The sequence below is a fragment of the Ochotona curzoniae genome, unplaced genomic scaffold, assembly GCF_017591425.1.
Source record: "Ochotona curzoniae isolate NIBS_2020 unplaced genomic scaffold, NIBS_Ocur_1.0 contig_2210, whole genome shotgun sequence".
Taxonomy (NCBI): Eukaryota; Metazoa; Chordata; class Mammalia; order Lagomorpha; family Ochotonidae; genus Ochotona; species Ochotona curzoniae.
Genome location: NW_024465369.1, coordinates 3,349,590 through 3,368,576, shown reverse-complemented (window position 1 = coordinate 3,368,576; position 18,987 = coordinate 3,349,590). Strand labels below are relative to the sequence as shown.

General features: G+C 46.6%; 1 protein-coding gene across 1 annotated transcript in view; it reads left to right on the top strand.

Annotated features, from left to right (window-relative positions):
• LOC121150568 (lactase-phlorizin hydrolase-like) overlaps positions 1-18,987 on the top strand; it is a 51,970-nt gene that overhangs the window by 24,847 nt on the left and 8,136 nt on the right. The window contains exons 7-11 of the mRNA XM_040971509.1: positions 5,337-5,982; positions 8,545-10,095; positions 10,709-10,977; positions 12,681-12,971; positions 13,300-13,498. Of these exons, the coding sequence (XP_040827443.1) occupies positions 5,337-5,982; positions 8,545-10,095; positions 10,709-10,977; positions 12,681-12,971; positions 13,300-13,498 (2,956 nt within the window). The remainder of the gene's footprint in view (positions 1-5,336; positions 5,983-8,544; positions 10,096-10,708; positions 10,978-12,680; positions 12,972-13,299; positions 13,499-18,987) is intronic.

Sequence of the window (18,987 nt, the reverse complement as noted above, 5' to 3'; positions counted from 1 at the left end):
TGGTAAGAATGGGCCTCCTTTTCTGGTTTCAATTTTTTTCTGTTTAAAATGATGCTGCAATTGGGTTTTTCATGTATTGACTTGATTGTGTTAAAGAAGGATCCTTCTATGTCTAATTTGCTAAGGTTTGTTTTAATTGTAAAATATTTATTGAAATGGTGTTTGTGGTAGAAAAAATTAAAAATTAAAAATCATATTGTATGCAGATACACTGTTTATGGTGTTGGGTGTCAGTTACAGAATATTGTGTACACATACACATCATTGATTAGATCCCATTCTTTGGAAGGGCTGTTGAATTTTGTCAAATGTTTTCTCTGCATCTATTGAGTTAATCATGTGGGGTTTTTGCTTCAGTTTGTTGATGTGGTGCATCACATTTACAGATTTGTGTATGTTGAAGCATCTCTGCATACCAGGAATAAATCGCACCTGGTCTGGGTGAATGATCTTTCTGATGTGTTACTAGGTTAGATTGGCTAGTATTTTGTTGAGGTTTTTTGCGTCTACATTTATCAGGGGTATTGATTTATAGGACCAATCCGTCTATGAGGCTGGCAGCACCTTTATTCCTAAACCAGAAAAAAACACAACAGAGGCAGCTAGGTGGATTTTGACTGGAGAGTTTAGGCCATTTGCATGCAGGGTATTATTGAAAGGTGGCTACTTTGCCTATCATTTTAGCAGATTTTCTTGTTTGGCTCAGGGTGTGTGCATGTGTTTACATGTCTACTGTCTGTATTGGAATGTTCTCCACTTCTGTCTCGCTTTTTTTAAAAAAAAAAAAAGATATATTTATTTGTTTATTTTTGGTTGCCTTTTTAAATTTTTTAAATTACTTTTTTGACAATCTTTACATGGTTAATTAGGGTTAAAAGGTTCAAGGGCTACAGGAAAATGGGTAAGACAATTATTTCCATATTGTTTCCTTCATATATCTGAGGTAAAGGGGGAGGTTAAGGGAGTCTCCCACCCAGTCTCCCACCCATCCCAGGTACCTGATGTGGGGCATGCTCTGAGAGTCTTGGTCAAGTGGTTTTGATAGTTCAACAGTTATGAATTGCTGCCAACCTCTCCATTCCAAGCACGATGAGGTCATTGAAGAATCCACTGATTGACATAGTTTTTCATAGAGTCTCCGTTTGCCTAGTTTTTCACTGCCAAGATATAGCTGAGGTGGTTGATTCACTTGTTCTTTCTTCTGTCTTTTCTTGGTTAGGGTTCTGAGTCTGGCAGTTCAATTGGGGGGGGGGGGGCGGGATCCCCAAAGAAACTTTGTGGTGTTGCCAGACCAGATTCTTGTGTATACTAGCAAATACAGGGCCCGGTACAGCTCATCACCCCAATCAGCTGGTGGTTGCAATTGTTGGGTTGATTCTGTTTCTAGCCCTGTCTTCCACTGGAACCAATGGGTGTTGCAGTCCAGCCTGGTTCTGCCCAGCACATACTCGGTCCTCGCACAAACCAATGGGAGCTGCAGCCTAGTCGGAGCAACCCACAATAACCCCCACCAGGCCTGCCCCCTACCCTGGTTTGCCATAGTCCAGTCTGTCCCACATCCCATTCAGGTCTCATCCATGTCAGTGGGTGTTAAAGCTTAGTTCCATCTAACCAGCTCAACTACCCAGCCCTCATGGATGTTGTTGGGTGCCTCTCTGTCTAGCCACTCCAACCCCTGTCCTGGTTTTCCTGCCCTCCAGTAGGAGTGCTAACCCAAGAAGGAGGAGCCCACTATTTCCCTCCCAGGCCACTCCTACTCCTGGATTATGCACTCTCCAGGTAGTTCTGTGGTTTGACTTGACAGAATTAGCCTCCAACCAGCTTTTGCTAGCTGATGCTGTGGCTAAGCCCAACCAACCCTCACCCGCTCATTTTTGTTTGCACCAGTAAGAACAATCAGCCCAGCCTGGCTTTTCCCTGATAATCCACATGTGGCCCACAGATGTTGTGGCCCTGCCTGGTCTGGTCTGCCCCATCCCAGCTCACACTCTCCAGTGGGAGTAGCTGTCCAGCAAGGGAACCCCCAATATTCTACTTGCCGGCTCTGCCCCCTCCCTTCCTGGTTCTCACGTGTGCTGTTGGGCACTGTGGTCACATCTGCTAGAGGTAACCTCACCTTGGCATTCTGCAACGTGCACTGGTTTTTGTTGTGGCCAAACCTGGCTCGACCCACACTCTGTTCTGGTGCTTGAGTTCGCCAGTGGATGATGTGAACTGATTCAGCCTGGTCTGCTCCCACCCATGCCAAATGTATGCCAGTGGGAAACTTTCTGTGACCTGTTCTGGGCTGTTTCCTATCATGCTTCTGGCGCTTACCCACAGGAGCTGTGTCCTGCCAGAGGAGTTGCCCAGGCTCCTCCATCAGAACCTCTCCCAATGCCAGACTTCGTGCATACCAGTGGCTCCATGAGCCAGCCCTACTCAGTCCACCTCCTGTCATAGCAGGAACAGTGGCTTTTTCTGACTGGCCTTCAACCCAATCTGGTTCTTGCTGTTGGATGTTTCAGCCCAGCCATGGTTTGTCCATACCCACATATGGCTCACACATGGCTCAGTAGGGGTTGAGACCTTGCCTAGTCCATCACACATCTATCCTGGTCCACCAGAATACCAGAAGGTTTGGAGTCTGGCCCGGCTTGGTGCATCCAATCCCAGTCCACATTTGTGCCAAGGGAGACTACAACCATATCCTGATCAGAACACAGCCCCCATTCCAGCCCATGTGCTCCTTGGTGGGAACCTCAACCCAGTTAGGATGTCCCAACTGGGCCTGTTCCCAGCCATAGATCATGTGCATGCCAGTGGTTGCTCTGACTCAGCTTGGCACAGCCCCTCACCTGTCCCAACCCCTGCCTTAGACACTGTGGCTTAGCATCCCTGGCTCACACAGACCAGTAGGTGCAAGAGCCTAGCTCGGCATGACCTGTGCTCCCTCCTGGTTTCTAATTTTATTTATGGGCTAACGTCTGCTCTGTCCTGCCCGGTACATCCTGTTCCATTACCAATTCACACATTGGCCAGCTGTTGGAGCTACTTTGCCCAGCTTGTCTGACCCCCAGGTCTGGACCACATGTTCACCAGCGGGAGCTATGACTCACCAGGAGAGTTTCCCAAGTTCCTTCACTTGTTCTACTCCCAGACCCAGTTCTCATACATGCCATTGAGTTTTAGGCCAGTGCCTGGCGTAGTCTGGCCTTCCATTTGGCCTTGTATGAGCTGGTGTATGTTGCAGCCCGGCCCACCCCAAACCCTATTCAGGATGCACATTCGGGTGCTGCTGCCTTGACCAGTCCAGACAGTTGTCAGTTCCTTAACCTGTGATTGATGGCGGGCTCCTTGGTCACACCTAGATTAGTCCATCACCACCCCATCTCTTGAACTCTTGAACTAACCAGTGGGGCTAGAATTTCCACAGGGTTTGGCCCACACATCCCCCACAGAATCTACCCTCAGATATGGTTCTCTGGCATGCTGGTTAATGTCATGGCCCTGCCTAATGTGACCCATCTCCTGACCCACCATCATGTCAGGTAATACGATAATATCCTGCTAGACAAGCCCCAAGCCTTAGGTTTTGCATGGACTGTTGTTCAGTGGTCAGCATTGTTCAGTGATTACGAGTTCTTTGAAGGAAAAGTTACTCTGTCGTTGGGAATCTTTAGGATTGATTCACATCCCAGAAGCACAGTGGGTTCAAACTGGAGCTACATAAGCAGTGATTCAAAGAACCAAAACCTCAGAGCTTGCGGCCAGCAGGTGGAGCCTGGTGCCAAATGGTGCACTGGCTGCCCAGGGACAGCTCACCAAGTGTGGTGGAGATCTGAGCTTGGAGACGCCCTGTCCTGAGATCCACCAGCAGCCAGAAGGCTGCCGGAAGTTTCAACCCCAGGTCCAAGGTCGCACTCTTTCCCAAGTGGCCACAACAGCCAGTGCTGTGCCAATATGAAGTCAGGAGCCAGGAGCTCTTCCAAGTCTCCCATGTGGGTGCAGTGTCCCAAGGCTTGAGCCATTCTGCACTACTTTCTCAGGCCACAAGCAGGGAGCTAGATGGGAAGCAGGGCCACCAGGATATGAATGGGCATACATATGGGATCCTGGTACATTCAAGGCAAGGACTTTAGCTACTAGGCTACCACACCAGACCCTTTGTTTCTTTTTTTAAAATATTTTTATTTGAATGGTATATATATATTTTTGAGTTTCTACTCCTTTATGATTTTTTAAGTTCTTTTTTTATTGATTAAATTGCATTATGTGATACAGTTTTATAAGCACTAGGATTCATACCTCCGCTCCCCAAAACCCGCCCCCCCCCCCGTGGTGGATTCCTCCACCTTGTTGCATTACCACATTGAATGGTATATTTTACAGAGAAGTTGAGGCAAAGAGGAGATTTTTCCCTCCACAGGTTCACTCCCCAAATTGTTGCAATGACTGGAGCTTAATGCCTTTATGGTATCAGATTCTGCAGAAGTTGCTTGGGTTGCTGGCTGTGCCTTCTCCCTCCTAGCTTGCATATACCCAGTTCATTATTTCTCCAGGTGGGTTTGCAGTGCCCCTAGGGGATCTGCATAAAATGACGCCTTTAGCATTGTGGGGGGTTGGGATACACACTCCACTCCTCTTCCATGCCTACCCACAGGGACGTTGCCACTCTGACTCAGCTTGTGTTCAAAGGGTCACAGGAACCAGTGATTCTCACTTGAACCACCTCCCATGTCTCCCATGGCTTCCCCTGCCCGCATGTCTCCCAGGAAGTCCAGACACCTCTGCGCTGCTCAGCTGGTTCTGCTGCTTCCCCATGTCCTGGACTCTCCAACAGTTTATCTGTCACCAGCCTGTCCACACCTGTCACCCAAGATTGATCCCTCTTTGCCTCTCCCCCACTACCCTTCCCTGCCTGATTTGTGTCCTTACCCAAATCCACCATCTTGGATTTCATGATCTGTTGATTTTGTGGATGTTGGTGTTGGCTTCCTGCGATTATTGCCAACAGTGTTGAGTTATTGATATTGTTGACATTGCTGATATGCTATTGACTTATTGATGTTGTTGACAGTGATATGGACCGATTGATTTATTAACATTGTTAGCACAGGTCTTGTCTATATTGTTGACATTATGATTGACTAGTTTATCTCATTGAGTTATTGATGACTTGGTGTTAATATTACTGTTGATGGTATTGAGTCTGACTTTGTTGTCCTCTTCACTGGCTTGTTGACATTGGTATGAATTTGATAACATTGTTGTCGACTTATTATTGGCTTCTTAGTCCTGTTGCTATCCTTGCTGTTGATACTGAACACTGTTTTTCCTTCTTTCTTCCACACAAGGTAGCTCACTTGGTCCTCAAGGCCCATGCCAGGACTTGGCACCACTACAACAGCCACTATCGCCCACAGCAGCAGGGACAGGTGGGCATTGTGCTGAACTCAGACTGGGCAGAACCCCTGTCCCCAGAGAGTGCTGAGGACCTGGCAGCCTCTGAGCGCTTCTTGCACTTCATGCTGGGCTGGTTTGCACACCCCATCTTTGTGGACGGAGACTACCCAGCCACCATGAGGGCTCAGATCCAACAAATTCGTGAGCGCTGCCACAGTCCTGTGGCACAGCTCCCTGAGTTCACCGACGCAGAGAAGCAGCTCTTGAAAGGCTCTGCTGATTTTCTGGGTCTGTCTCATTACACCTCGCGCCTCATCAGCAAGGCCCACGAAGACACCTGCATGCCCAGCTATGATACCATCGGAGGCTTCTCCCAGCACGTGGACCCTGCATGGCCTCAGACCTCATCTCCTTGGATTCGCGTGGTGCCCTGGGGCATGAGGAGACTGTTGCAGTTTGTATCCCTGGAATACACAATGGGGAGAGTTCCAATCTACCTGGCTGGGAATGGCATGCCAACAGGGGAGAGTGAAAATCTCCTCAATGATTCCTTGAGAGTAGACTACTTCCGCCAGTACATCAATGAGGTGCTCAAGGGTAAGAACCGTGCACCTGCTGGTGCTGCCGGGAGGGTGGATGGTGTTTCTGCAAGTCTTCAGAGACTGGTTTAGTGGGAAATGAAGACACAAAGGCAATAGTAGCAGTAGACATGGGGAATCCCTAACTTAGCCTCCAAATTCTCTTTCTTAAGTACTCTGGTGTTTAATTCAGCAATGTTCTACCTTAGACTGTCTCCTATGAGTTTCCACTGAGTTCTAGCCTCCAACAGACCTCATTGCCTTCCAGTTCACTCTATAGCAAATGTTTATTGAGTGTCAGTTATGTTGTATATGTTGTGCAGGGGTTCTCCAGTATTCAATCATCCTTTATAGGGAACTCAGTCTGTAGAACACAGGACTGACATATAGACTGATACACTATATGAGGTTATTCCGCATGGGATTCCAACCCAATAAATTATCCTTCGTTGCTCCAGTCACACTTATTTCTATCTCCCTTGACAAAATATAAAGTTTATACCCTTATCCTTTATTTTGATCCAATTGATCCATACCTGCAGTCCCATTATTACGCAGTATATTGTTCCTGTACATGTTATTACTAATGAAAAAGAATGACAAACAGGATTCATCTCAAGTTAAGCCTTTTTCTTTTTAAAGAGTTATTTTTTTTTGAAAGGGAGAGTTACAGAGAGACAGAGTCTGCCATCCTCTGAAATACTCCTAAAATGACTTCAGTGGCCGGTGATGACCAGGCTGAAGCCATGACTCCAAACCTTCTCCAGGTCTCCCATATGAGTGTAGGAACCCAAATGTTTGGACCCCTTTAGCTGTTCACCCAGGCACCGTATCAGTGAGAGGGATGGGAAGTGGAGCCACCTGGTGTCAAACCAGCACTCATGTAGGATGCTGGCATCCCAGACGCCAGCTTTTATCTACTAACTACAGTGGTGGGTTCTCACAGCTCAGTCCTTGTGAGTGGCATCCATCTGTCTGAAAGGCAGTATTGGTGCTTCAGGGCCACCTTTACATTCAGAGAAAACACTAGTAACAGGTGGTGACTCGCCTGTCTCTGCTGCTGAGCTCAAAAGACTCTTCATACTCCAGCTGCTCTCCTCTCAGTATCAGTTACAACCCTATTGTCTTCCTAACCTTGGAATTTCCTGAAGACATTATCTCAAGCAATTTTCGAAACAGCCCTGGACCATAAGTAAAGAACAGATGTTATCCTCATCAGACAACAGAAAAGTGGGTACTCAAAGTTGGAGTGACACACCCACCCATACCAGGAGGGGTCCAGAGGCCTTTCTGTTTCTGGCTCAGTTCATTACTCTACTCACTAAGCTGTGATGCTTCATTCATCTTTGTATTCCCAGAACCTTGCATGGCACTGGGATAAAGTAGGTGCTTAGTAACTTATTTATTGAATGAGTGAGCAGCCTCACCTACATCTTATGCAGTCAGCATATTTGTTATAATTGCATAATCTGAAAAAATCAAGACTGATTCATTTCCTGGTTCCATTTCTGGAGCCCACAGTCTTGTCTATTACTTTCATTCTGGTTCTTGGTTGATTCATTAGACACTTTTCTGAGGAGAACCAAATATATTCATATCCTAGAAAAACTACAAATTACCAGACGTCGATAACTTACAACAGAAATTTATTCTAACACACTTCTAGAGTTTACACACCGTAAATCAAACCTGTTGGGCCAATCTCCTTACTAAATTACAGAGAACATGTTCCTTCTAGTTTCTGATGGGTCAGGACTGTCCTTTTTTTCCTTGAGATTGATTCATTTACTTGAAAGTTAGAATTACAGAGCCTACAATTTCATCCAGTTCTTACATGGATGACAGTTCTTAGAAACTTGGGTCGTCTTCTGTTTATTTCCTTGGTGCATTAACAAGGAGATGCATCAAAAGCTGAGAAGTCAGGGTTTTAATGAGCATTCTCATGGAATGTTAAACCCACAGTTAGCAGCTTAACCACTCGGCCATAATGCCAGTCCCTCCACCACATGGCCCTCCAGGTGTGTTTTCATTTAGGGTTGACTATCCATCTCCTACCTACAGGTTCACATGGCTGTATCCTCTAGCAGGTACTTGATAACTGGGCTTGGGGCTTACCTGTAAAGCTAGGATGATCCCATCTTAAGACCAGTCACTCAGTAACTTGAGGAAGTCACTGTTCCCAAGTCAGCTTATATTCACAAGCATTTTGGCTTAGAACTTAGACACATCTTTTAGAGGTAGAAACAACCATTTCAGTCCAATGAACCTGGGGAATATGTTTCCTTGAGCTTTATTTCATTTTAATGTAGAACATGATTTCGTTTTCTGTAGTCTGTATGAAATCAAGGCACAAGGAAGGAGCACATTCTCTCTAGTACTTCTCTTATGACCAGGATGCTCCTTTGGGTTCAGTTATATGGTCCTAGAAGTAAACTGATGTGCTATGGGAGGCTTGAAGCTTTCTCCCTTGTTCTGAGAAGGAAAAGGGTTGGATGTGGGCTCAGCCAAGTCATTCCACTACTTTCATATGAAAAGGAAAACTGTAAAAGCAGCAGCAGTAACAGAAACTTTACTCTCTCAGCTATCAAGCAGGACTCAGTGGACGTTCGTTCTTACATCGCTCGTTCCCTCATTGATGGCTTCGAAGGCCCTGCCGGCTACAGCCAGAGATTCGGGCTGTACCATGTCAACTTCAGCGACAGCAGCAAGCCCAGGACGCCCAGGAAGTCGGCTTTCTTTTACACAAGCATCATTGAAAAGAACGGTTTCCTCACCAAGGCAGTAAAGCAGCCGCTGCCACCGAGTTTGGTGCGCTTGCCTCCCAGAACCAGAGCCTCCTCTCTGCCATCAGAGGTGCCCTCCCAGGCAAAAGTGGTTTGGGAGAAGTTCTCCAAACAAACCAAGTTTGAAAGAGATTTCTTCTATCATGGCACCTTCCGGGATGACTTCCTCTGGGGCGTGTCCTCTTCAGCCTATCAGATTGAGGGAGCTTGGGATGCTGATGGCAAAGGCCCCAGCATCTGGGATAACTTTACTCACACACCAGGGAGCGGCGTGGCAGAAAATGCCACTGGGGACATTGCCTGTGACAGCTACAACCAGCTGGATGCTGACCTGAACATGCTTCGAGCTTTGAGGGTGCAGGCCTACCGCTTCTCTCTGTCCTGGTCTCGGATTTTCCCGACTGGGACAAACAGTTCCATCAACGATCGTGGTGTTGACTATTACAACAGGCTGATTGATGGCTTGCTGGCAAGCAACATCTTCCCCATGGTGACCCTGTTTCACTGGGACCTGCCCCAGGCCCTGCAGGATATAGGAGGCTGGGAGAACGCTTCCCTGATTGAGTTGTTTGATAGCTATGCAGACTTTTGTTTCCGGACCTTTGGTGACAGAGTCAAGTTCTGGATCACCTTTAATGAGCCCACCTACTATGCATGGTGGAGTTATGGCACAGGGGAATTTCCCCCAAAGGTGAGTGACCCAGGCTGGGCACCTTACAGGATCAGCCATGCTCTCATCAAAGCTCATGCTAGAGTCTATCACACGTATGATGAGAAATACAGGCAGAGCCAGAACGGGGTCATCTCTTTGAGTCTTGTTGGAGAATGGGCAGAGCCCAAGTCACCGGATGTTCCGAGAGATGTGGAAGCCACTGACCGCAAGATGCAGTTCACCCTGGGCTGGTATGCTCACCCTATTTTTAAAACTGGAGATTACCCCGATGCCATGAAGTGGAAAGTAGGGAACAGGAGTGAACTCCAGCACTTAGCCACATCCCGCCTGCCAAGCTTCACTGAGGAAGAGAAGAACTACATCAGGGGTACAGCTGACGTCTTCTGCCTCAACACCTACTCCTCCAAAATTGTACAGCACAGGACACCTGCACTGAACCCACCGTCCTACCAAGATGATCAGGAGTTGAGCGAGGAGGAAGATACCTCATGGCCTACCACAGCCATGTCCAGAGCTGCGGCCTTTGGAATGCGTAGACTGCTGAATTGGATCAAGGAAGAGTATGGTGACATCCCCATTTATATCACTGAAAATGGGGCAGGCCTGTCAAATTCAAGACTGCAGGATATTGAGAGGATATTTTACTACAAAACCTACATCAATGAAGCTTTGAAAGGTATGTGAGGTTTCCGTTTCCCCTACGGATTCTAATACATTCTGTATCATGTGTGAAATGCCAGTATAGTCTATGAACCATTATCCTTTCTACTATTACGCCCTAAACCCATATCCTTTACTTACCTTGGGCTTTTACTTGTTTTGAATACTTTAAACAGCTGTGGTCATCCCAACAGAAAGAACAGAATATACAACATAGAATCCGCATAAATACTGCTTCATGCTTGTAGCATGTTCTGATGTAGTGTTGGGGATAAAACATAAGCTTTGCTTTCATGCAACTTATGTTCCAGGTAGACTAAAAGCAACAAAGAACTCTAACTTATGCCTCTGTGCTTAATCTCTCAAACAAGCATGGGCTCCTGAATTTGCAACCTGATTGCAACCTGTCTCCTCAGTTAAAAGTTGATTTGTGGGCTTGCTGTGAGCTCATCAGAGAAGGCATAGAGATCCCAGAAATGACCCAGTCCTCTTACAGCATAGGTCACTTAATGTGCAAGTTGATGGTTTAGAAGCATTGCTTTGGGTGGAGGAGCCAGCACATTGCTGGGCTTCTTGGGCTTCTTGTCTGCTGGGGTAATGCTCTCCTCTGCTCCCTGGAATGTTCTCAGCCTACAGGCTCGATGGTGTCAACCTTCAAGGCTATTCTGCCTGGTCTCTGATGGACAACTTTGAGTGGCTCCGAGGCTACACGGTCAAGTTTGGCCTGTATCACGTTGACTTTGAGAATGAGAACAGGCCTCGCACAGCAAGAATCTCAGCCGCGTACTACACAGAACTCATTACCAACAATGGCATGCCGCTGCCCAGTGAGGATGAGTTCGTGTATGGACAGTTTCCTGAGGGCTTCATTTGGAGTGCAGCTACTTCTGCATATCAGGTGAGGAATTCAGGGTGTGCACGCCGCTTACTGCATAGCTGCTGTGTCTCAGGCTCTGAGATTGCTGCTGCAAATGGTTCAGAAGAGCAGCTGGCATCCCTGCAAATCTTGGAATTGCCTATGCCATGGAGTCTTGGCATTCTTTTGTCTGTACAGTCTTTCTTCTTCCAATCCCCCAAGTTTGACCCAACCAGCGGGTAAAGTTGCTGTGCTGAGGTGGGAATTGTAAGTGCTAGTGGACAGGTGAGACCTGGGCAAAACTAAGGACAAAGCCTGCAAACATGAACAGTCTCCACTGGAGACGTTGATTTCCTTGCTCTAGACTGTTCCCAGCGGGACAGTTGTTCATACTGCCTCAAAAGTTGGAATTCCTGACGCCCTACAACAGCAGACCGTGGCCTTATGTCCAGTGAGACCTCTAAGAGAAAAATGTGATGATTTTATCGTTTCCTGAAAAAGGGCTAGATTAAAAGCAGAGATGAGCCCGGCACAATAGCGGCTGCTAAAGTCCTCAGCTTGAACGCACTGGGATCACATTCGGGTGCTGGTTCTAATTCCAGTGGCACCGCTTCCCATCCAGCTCCCTGCTTGTGGCCTAGGAAATTAGCAGTGGAGGATGGCCCAAAGCCTTGGAACTCCGCACCTGCATGGGAACCCGAAAGAAGCTCCTGGCTCCTGGCTTCAGATAGGCTCAGCACTATCCATTGGGGCCACTTGGAATGTGAATAAGCAAACAAAAGATCTTTCTCTGCATTGCCTCATCTGCATTCCCAATAAAAATACATAAATCTAAAAAAAAAAAAAAAAGGCTGAGCGGCCCTGTATGCTAGTGTGTACTTCCCACCTGCATTTATCATTATCATTTACCCAGCAACAGTGGGATCTGTATGCTGCTTCTGATGCCAAGGCAGGGCTGTGATCTGAGTCAGCTGACTCTGGGTGTTCCTCACACATGGGTTTTTCCCAATGACCGTAGTACTGAATATGTTTCTGTGGTAGGTGATGGCTACCTACTCCCATACAACCACACCACCAGGTTGTAATGAAAGTTACATAAAATCAGTTAGCAATGAAACATAAATACTGTTCATGTGTTATTTTCTGTAGACTCCTGCTTCTTGGTTCTTCTTGGGCGCTTAGATCAACACCTTACATGAAGGGTTCACTTGAGGCAAAGAGCAAGATGTCAAGTAGGGCTCTGTGTGTACCAGAAACTAGACTCCTCTCTGGCCCGGTGTCTGCACCTTAGCCTGAGGGAGCTTTGGATGGATCGTTCCATTCTGGGGTCTCTCTTTGCTCTAGGGGATTTTTAGGAGCCTCATTGGTTTGTACCCACCATGGGCACCTCCCCCAGATGTAAGACCAAAAACTTCTCTAGTGTTGCCAGGTGTCTGATTGGAACAAAAAAAGAGTCTGAGTCAGAACTTCATGGTTTCATAACTAGACACAAGAAATAGGAGTTTTACTAGGGCATATGGCATAGGCTTTCTTGGATTCTTTTTTTTTTTTTTTTTTCTTATTTGAATGGCAGAGCCAGAGACATTGGAAAAGAATAAGAGAGATCAAAAAAGAGCTTCCATCTGCAAATGCCTCAACAGCCAGGGCTGGGCCACCTAAAAGACAGGATTCCTGAACACACCCACAGAAAGGTATTTGAGGGCTGGACTAACGATTTAATTCAATTATGTCTTCTCATCATGGAGATTGAAGGTGCATGGAGAGCAGATGGCAAAAGCCTTAGTATTTGGGACACATTCAGTCACACAGCACTGAGGATTGAGAATGATGAAAATGGAGATGTGGCCTGTGACAGTTACCACAAGATCGCTGAGGACGTGGTCGCCCTGCAGAACCTGGCCGTATCCCACTACCGCTTTTCCATCTCCTGGTCCCGCATCCTGCCTGATGGAACGCCCAGCTACATCAATGAAGCAGGCCTGAACTACTATGTGCGGCTCATTGATGCGCTGCTGGCTGCCAACATCCAGCCCCAGGTGAGGGTGGGCGCTGGCCAGGCCTCAGGGAAGTCCACAGGCTGTGGGGCTGAGGAGCACATTTACTCTGCAAGCCGAATGCTGCTCTCAAACTTAATCATTCAAATTCTTATGGTGTGGGATTAAACAAACATAATAGTTGTATTCCCCATCCTGAGCAGTTCCCTTCCTTTGAAGTAGCTTATTCTGCCTCTCATTGTTCCACCCCAAGAGGAAAAAAAAATGCCTTTGAATTTTTGTCTCATAATTCCTTCTCAGTTTTGGCAGAAGATGTTTGTGCTTCCCATGGAAGGCACAGTGGATAACTGCAGATCTGACCTATTCACAGGTGACCCTATACCACTGGGACCTGCCCCAGGCACTCCAGGATGTTGGAGGCTGGGAGAATGAGACCATTGTGCAGCGGTTCAGGGAGTATGCCAACGTGCTGTTCCAGAGGCTGGGAGACAAGGTGAAGTTTTGGATCACACTCAATGAGCCCTATGTCATTGCCAACCAGGGCTATGGCTATGGTGTATCAGCGCCAGGTAAGGTCTCAGTCCTGACTACTTAGTCCTTTGCATCTTACAGACATGAAAGTTAGGTGGCAAGGGAGGGGCAGGCCAAGAAAGCCCCCTGGAAGAACCTCAGACAACCTGCCTCTTGCTCAGGGTTGGGGTGTTCCTCTTTGACACGTTTGCTAAACATGGATTTCACTTCTCAGTGCCTCAAGGGGTCTTCATTTCTTTGCTGTGTGACTCTGACTTGCTTCAGAAGTCCCCTGAGATCTGTGAATCAGGAAAGTGACTGAACCCATGTAGGAAAGGACAATTGGTCAAGTTGTGTGAGTCCACATTCCGTTTCTTAATTCCAAAAATCCCAAAGGTAACGGTAATTGATTTAGCTGAACTGAGCCCATTGCGTGACCATGAAGCCTGACGTTCCACCATGAGGCTGCACATCCCCTGTGTGCCAGGTGGCAAAGATGCAGTGTTGCACTAAGGCCTGCTGCAGGTAAGGGTGGCCTTCACGCTGAGTCTGTGCTGGTCCTTGTTGGGATGTGTATTATTTAGTATGAAATTTAGTGCTTTTCCAAAATCAAATCAAAACAAATCTTTAATTCCAACATACATCTGGCTATAAGGCTCTTTAATATTACTTTGATTTTAAAAGATATTTAGTAGTTTTAATTTTTCATTTATTCATTTATAATTTTTATTTAATTCAAAAGGCAGAGAGACACAGGCCTAAAATAATCTCTGATCCACTGAATCACTCTTCATAGGCCTGCAGTGGTTGGAAGTCAGAACTCAGTCTGCATCTTCATATGGGTGGCAGAGACTCAGCTATTTTAAACCATTGCTCTTCTCTCTCTGGGTGCTCATTAGCAGGAAGCTGGATTTGTGAGCAGAACAGGGACTGAAATCCAGACACACTATAAGGAAATCGCCATCCTAAGTGACATTCAAACTGCTAGGCCAAACTCCCCTCACACCAGACATGCTCTGAATGCAGTGTTGTGAACCTGTCTTTGTCCCTTAAGGGCCATCTGCTTTCCCCTTTCGCTCTCAGCTTTCTGAGAGTAGGTTTGTGTTCAGCCAAGTCATTCCTCAGGATCATGAGAAACTGACCAACATCAGGGAATGTGGCTTATATCATCATTTCCTCTCCTGAATTGGTGCTTCAAGTTATCATTTCTTCAATACATGAAAAGTAGCCTCTCTCGCGCTCCCAGTGTCCGCTCCTGGCCTCAGCTACGTTCTGCAACCCTCACTCTCACATTGGCCCACCGGCAATTCCAGGACCTCAACTCCTTAGGTGTGTGGCCGCAGGTATTTTGCCTGAGATAAACGAATCATCTTATGCGTGAGGGGAATAGAATCCAGCACCTATTCCTGCAGCACTCTGCATGCACATACATTGTTTCATTTCCTTTTTCTACGTTTTTATTTTTCAGGACACAGTCAGTAGGCTCAGGGATTTCCCCTTTCACTGTCTTCATTTGTCCCCCCTGCACACACCCGTTTTCCCCCCATTATTACAGTGGTATAGTCCTTCACCAGCAGCCACAAGTATGTTATGCTTCTGTTTAAGTGTATCCTACCAAGGTGGCTGTAGACAGTGGTAGAGTCCAGCATCCTTTTGTCAGGACATACTTACCAGTTTTATTTGGAGTCATTTTTTTATTTAGGAGTATAGCTGCATACTTTCATGTTTCTTCCCTTCTTGGTTTGATGATTTCCCTTATACAGTTACTCTACATGAATATGGGCGTAAAAATATTTAGCTGTATATCTACTGACCTTGTATTTTGAATGAAGGTTGCCTTATGTCAGAACACATGGTATATTTGTCCTTTTGGGGTTGGCTTATTTCACTAAGCATGATGGTCTTTAGTTGGGACCATTTTATTGCAAATGGCAGAGTTTCATTCTTTTTAATGGCTAGGTAGTATTCCGTGGAGTGGATGGACCAACTGTTTCTTTATCCACTCTTCTTTTGACAGTCATCTGGGTTGTTTCCATGTCTTTACTATTGCAGATTGTGCTGCTATAAATGCAGGATTACAAGTCACTTTCACATATGCAGAGTTCATTTTCTTTGGACATGTTCCAGGCCGTAGGACTAACTCCCCAAGTGGCCACAAACAGCTGGAGCTGAGCCAATCCAAAGCCAGGAGCTTGGAACCTCTTCTGGGTCTCCCACATGGATGCAGGGTCCCAAGGCCTTGGGCTGTCGTCAACTATTTCCCAGGCCACAGGCAGGGAACTAGATGGGAAGTGGGGCCACCGGTATTAGAACTGGCACCTATATGGGATCCCAGCACATTCAAGGTGAGGACTTTGGCTGCTAGGCCATGGCTCTGGGCCCTGACTTTTTTTATAAAAGATTTATTTATTTTTATTGGAATTCAGATATACAAACAGGAGGAGAGACACAGAAATATCTTTTGTCCGATGGTTCACTCCCCAAGTGACCACAATGGCTGGAGCTGAGCTGATCCGAAGCTAGGCCATCCTGGACTGCTTTCCCAGACCACAAGCAGGGAGCTGGATGGGAAGCAGTGCTGCCAGGTTTAGAACCGGCGCCCATATGGGATGCTGGAGCATTCAAGGTGAGGACTTTAGCCACTAGGCCACCCTGCTGGGCCCACTCCCAACTATTTTAAAGGGGGCTGTAATTTTGAGTCTTTCTCAGTCAGAGTTACTTGTGTATACTATGGCCATGAATTTATGTTCATTGATTTTGTACCCTGTTACCTTGCCAAATTCTCTTAGAAGTTCCAAAAGTTTGAGTCCTTAAATTATCCTACATTTAGAATCATATCATCTAAAAACAGGGATAATTTTCCTTTCATATTTCCAATTTGAATTCTTTTTTTATTTCTTGACTAATACCTAACGAGGACTGGCAGTGGTTGAAAGTGGGTGTCCTTGGCTAGTTCCGAATCTTAACAGAAAAACTTTCGATCTTTCCCTGTTTGTTATGATGTCGGAGTTGGGTTTTTCTTTTTTTTTTTTTAAAAAGATTTATTTTTATTATTTTTTTTCATTGGAAAGGCGGATATACAGAGAGGAGAGACAGAGAGGAAGATCTTCCATCCGATGATTCACTCCCCAAGTGAGCCGCAACGGCCGATGCTATGCCGATCCGAAGCCAGGAGCCTCTTCCGGGTCTCCCACACGGGTGCAGGATCCCAAAGCTTTGGGCCGTCCTCGACTGCTTTCCCGGGCCACAGGCAGGGAGCTGGAAGGGAAGCGGGGCTGCAGGGATTAGAACCGGCACCCATATGGGATCCCGGGCGTGCAGGGCGAGGACTTAACCACTTGCGCCACCGCGCCGGGCCCCGGAGTTGGGTTTTTCATAAATTGCTTTGTGTTGTAGAATGTTCCTTCTACGTCTGTCTTAAGGTTTTTAGCATCAAGTGCAGCTGGATTTCCATCAAATGCCTTTTCAGCATATATTGAGATGATCTCTTGGTTTTCGTTCAGTTTGCTGATGTCGTGTATCACATTTATTGACCTGCACATGTCAAATGATCCCTGCATGCCAGGGATAAATCCCACCTGGTCCAGGTGAATGACCTGACATACTGTTGGATTTTATTGGTTAGGCTTTTTGCATCTGTGTTTATCAGGGATGTAGGTCTGTAGTTCTCCTTCCCTGTTGTGTGTCTGCTTGGCTTTGGTATTAAGGTGATGTTGGCTTCATACAAAGTTTGGAAGGATTGCATCCGTTCCTGTTGTTTGGAATAGCTTGGGAAGGATTACCTCATTCTATTACTGGGGCTTTCCATTGAAATTTTAATTTGCTGTCTTGTGTTCTTCATTCCTAACAATTCAGCTTTTGTTTCAATGTCGGTATTTCCTGGGCCTGGCGCAGTGGCCTAGAGGCTAAAGTCCTCACCTTGAATGTGTCAGGATCCCATATGAGCGCCGGTTCTAATCCTGACAGCCCTGCTTTCCATTGAGCTCCCTGCCTGTGGCCTGGGAAAGCAGTCGAGGACGGCCCAAAGCCTTAGGACCCTGCACCTATGTGGGAGACCCAGAAGAGCTTCTGGCTCCTGGCTTTGGATTGGTGCAACACTGGCCATTGCAGTCACTTGAAGAGTGAATCATTGGACAGAAGATACTTATCTGTCTCTCCTCCTCTCTTTTTCTCTCTATATATAGAGATAAATCTTTAAAAAATCTTTTAAAATCAATGTAGGTATTTCCTATGTATTCTAGTCTTTAAATTCCTTTGACTGTTGTGTTTCTCAGTGCTATAATGAACTTTAGATTCCTTGATGTCATCCTTGGTTAATTCTGAGGTTAACATAGAAATCTGCAGCTTTGTGGGTAAGGCATCAGTAATCTTATGTATTATGCCTCTGTCGCTCCATTTTTCCCTTGGTCTCTGCAACTCTGATTAGTGGATTTTTCTCCTTGGGTGTGGTTTTAACTCTGTTGTCCACAGGTATATAGATCGACTCTACTGATCCCATTTTATACCGACTTCTTTATTTGCTATCACTTGTGCCACTCCTTCCAGCAACTTTTAGTCCCTGGTTCCCCGTGCTAGGGTCTCCGTAACCCTGACTCCTGGCTTATAACCCTCCCCGTCCTGTGAGTCCACGCTGTGGCCGCACCATTGCCTGTTCAGCCGTTCTGCCACTCCCGGTTCCAGTGGTACCTGGGATTAGGGAGACACGAGCTTTTCTAGATCACAAGGTTATCAGTGATGCCCTCTGTACAATTTTCCTTTTCTCTTCTTGCTGGAACATGCTGGCAGTTAGGTCTGGGAACAACCTGGACCTGTTCTGGCTGGAACTTAAGGGACACCAAATCGGTATTGTTTTCCCAGTGCAATGCATTGGGCTGGAAATGTGTCCTCTCCTGGCTTAACACATGCACAGCTCGCTGCTGTCCTACCCTCCAACAGCCTTTTCCTCAGTGCACAAAATGGAGCCCACTGTGGCACTGGTGGAGGATGGGGCAATTAAATCCCTCCTGCTCCTGCACCCAAATGCCTGGGCTCTGCCACTCTGCCTCTGCTCATGATCAGATTAAGCTGAGGTTCTGGTGAACTCCCCTTCCCATCTGGCTGCCAGTGGAGCTCCAGTTGCCACTAGAGTATCTGATCATTGTAGCAACACTATGTTGCCTCTGCCGTCTCACCATGTCCACAGGTCTCCAAGTGTCCCTCTGTTGTTAGCTTCTCCTCTCCTCTTTCCCTGGATCATACCCTCTCTGCTTCACCTTGGCCAATTCTCCATCCTTTGAAACATGTCCTCCCCCTATTCCACCATCTTGAAAAAGCTTTCAAGACGTGGCATCCAGTATCTGTTTCATTTTTTTCTTACATACAGTCTCTGTGGCCATTTCACTGAGGAAGACACTGCAAGGCTGAATTACTCTCCCAAAGTCACACAGCCAGTAGTAAGACCTAGAGCTAGGATTCCAGTTCCACTCTTCCTCATGCCAAAACCTGAACTCACTCTCCCACGCAGTCAGGGCACATCTGTCAATTGGGAGCTGAATCGCTCAACCCCCCA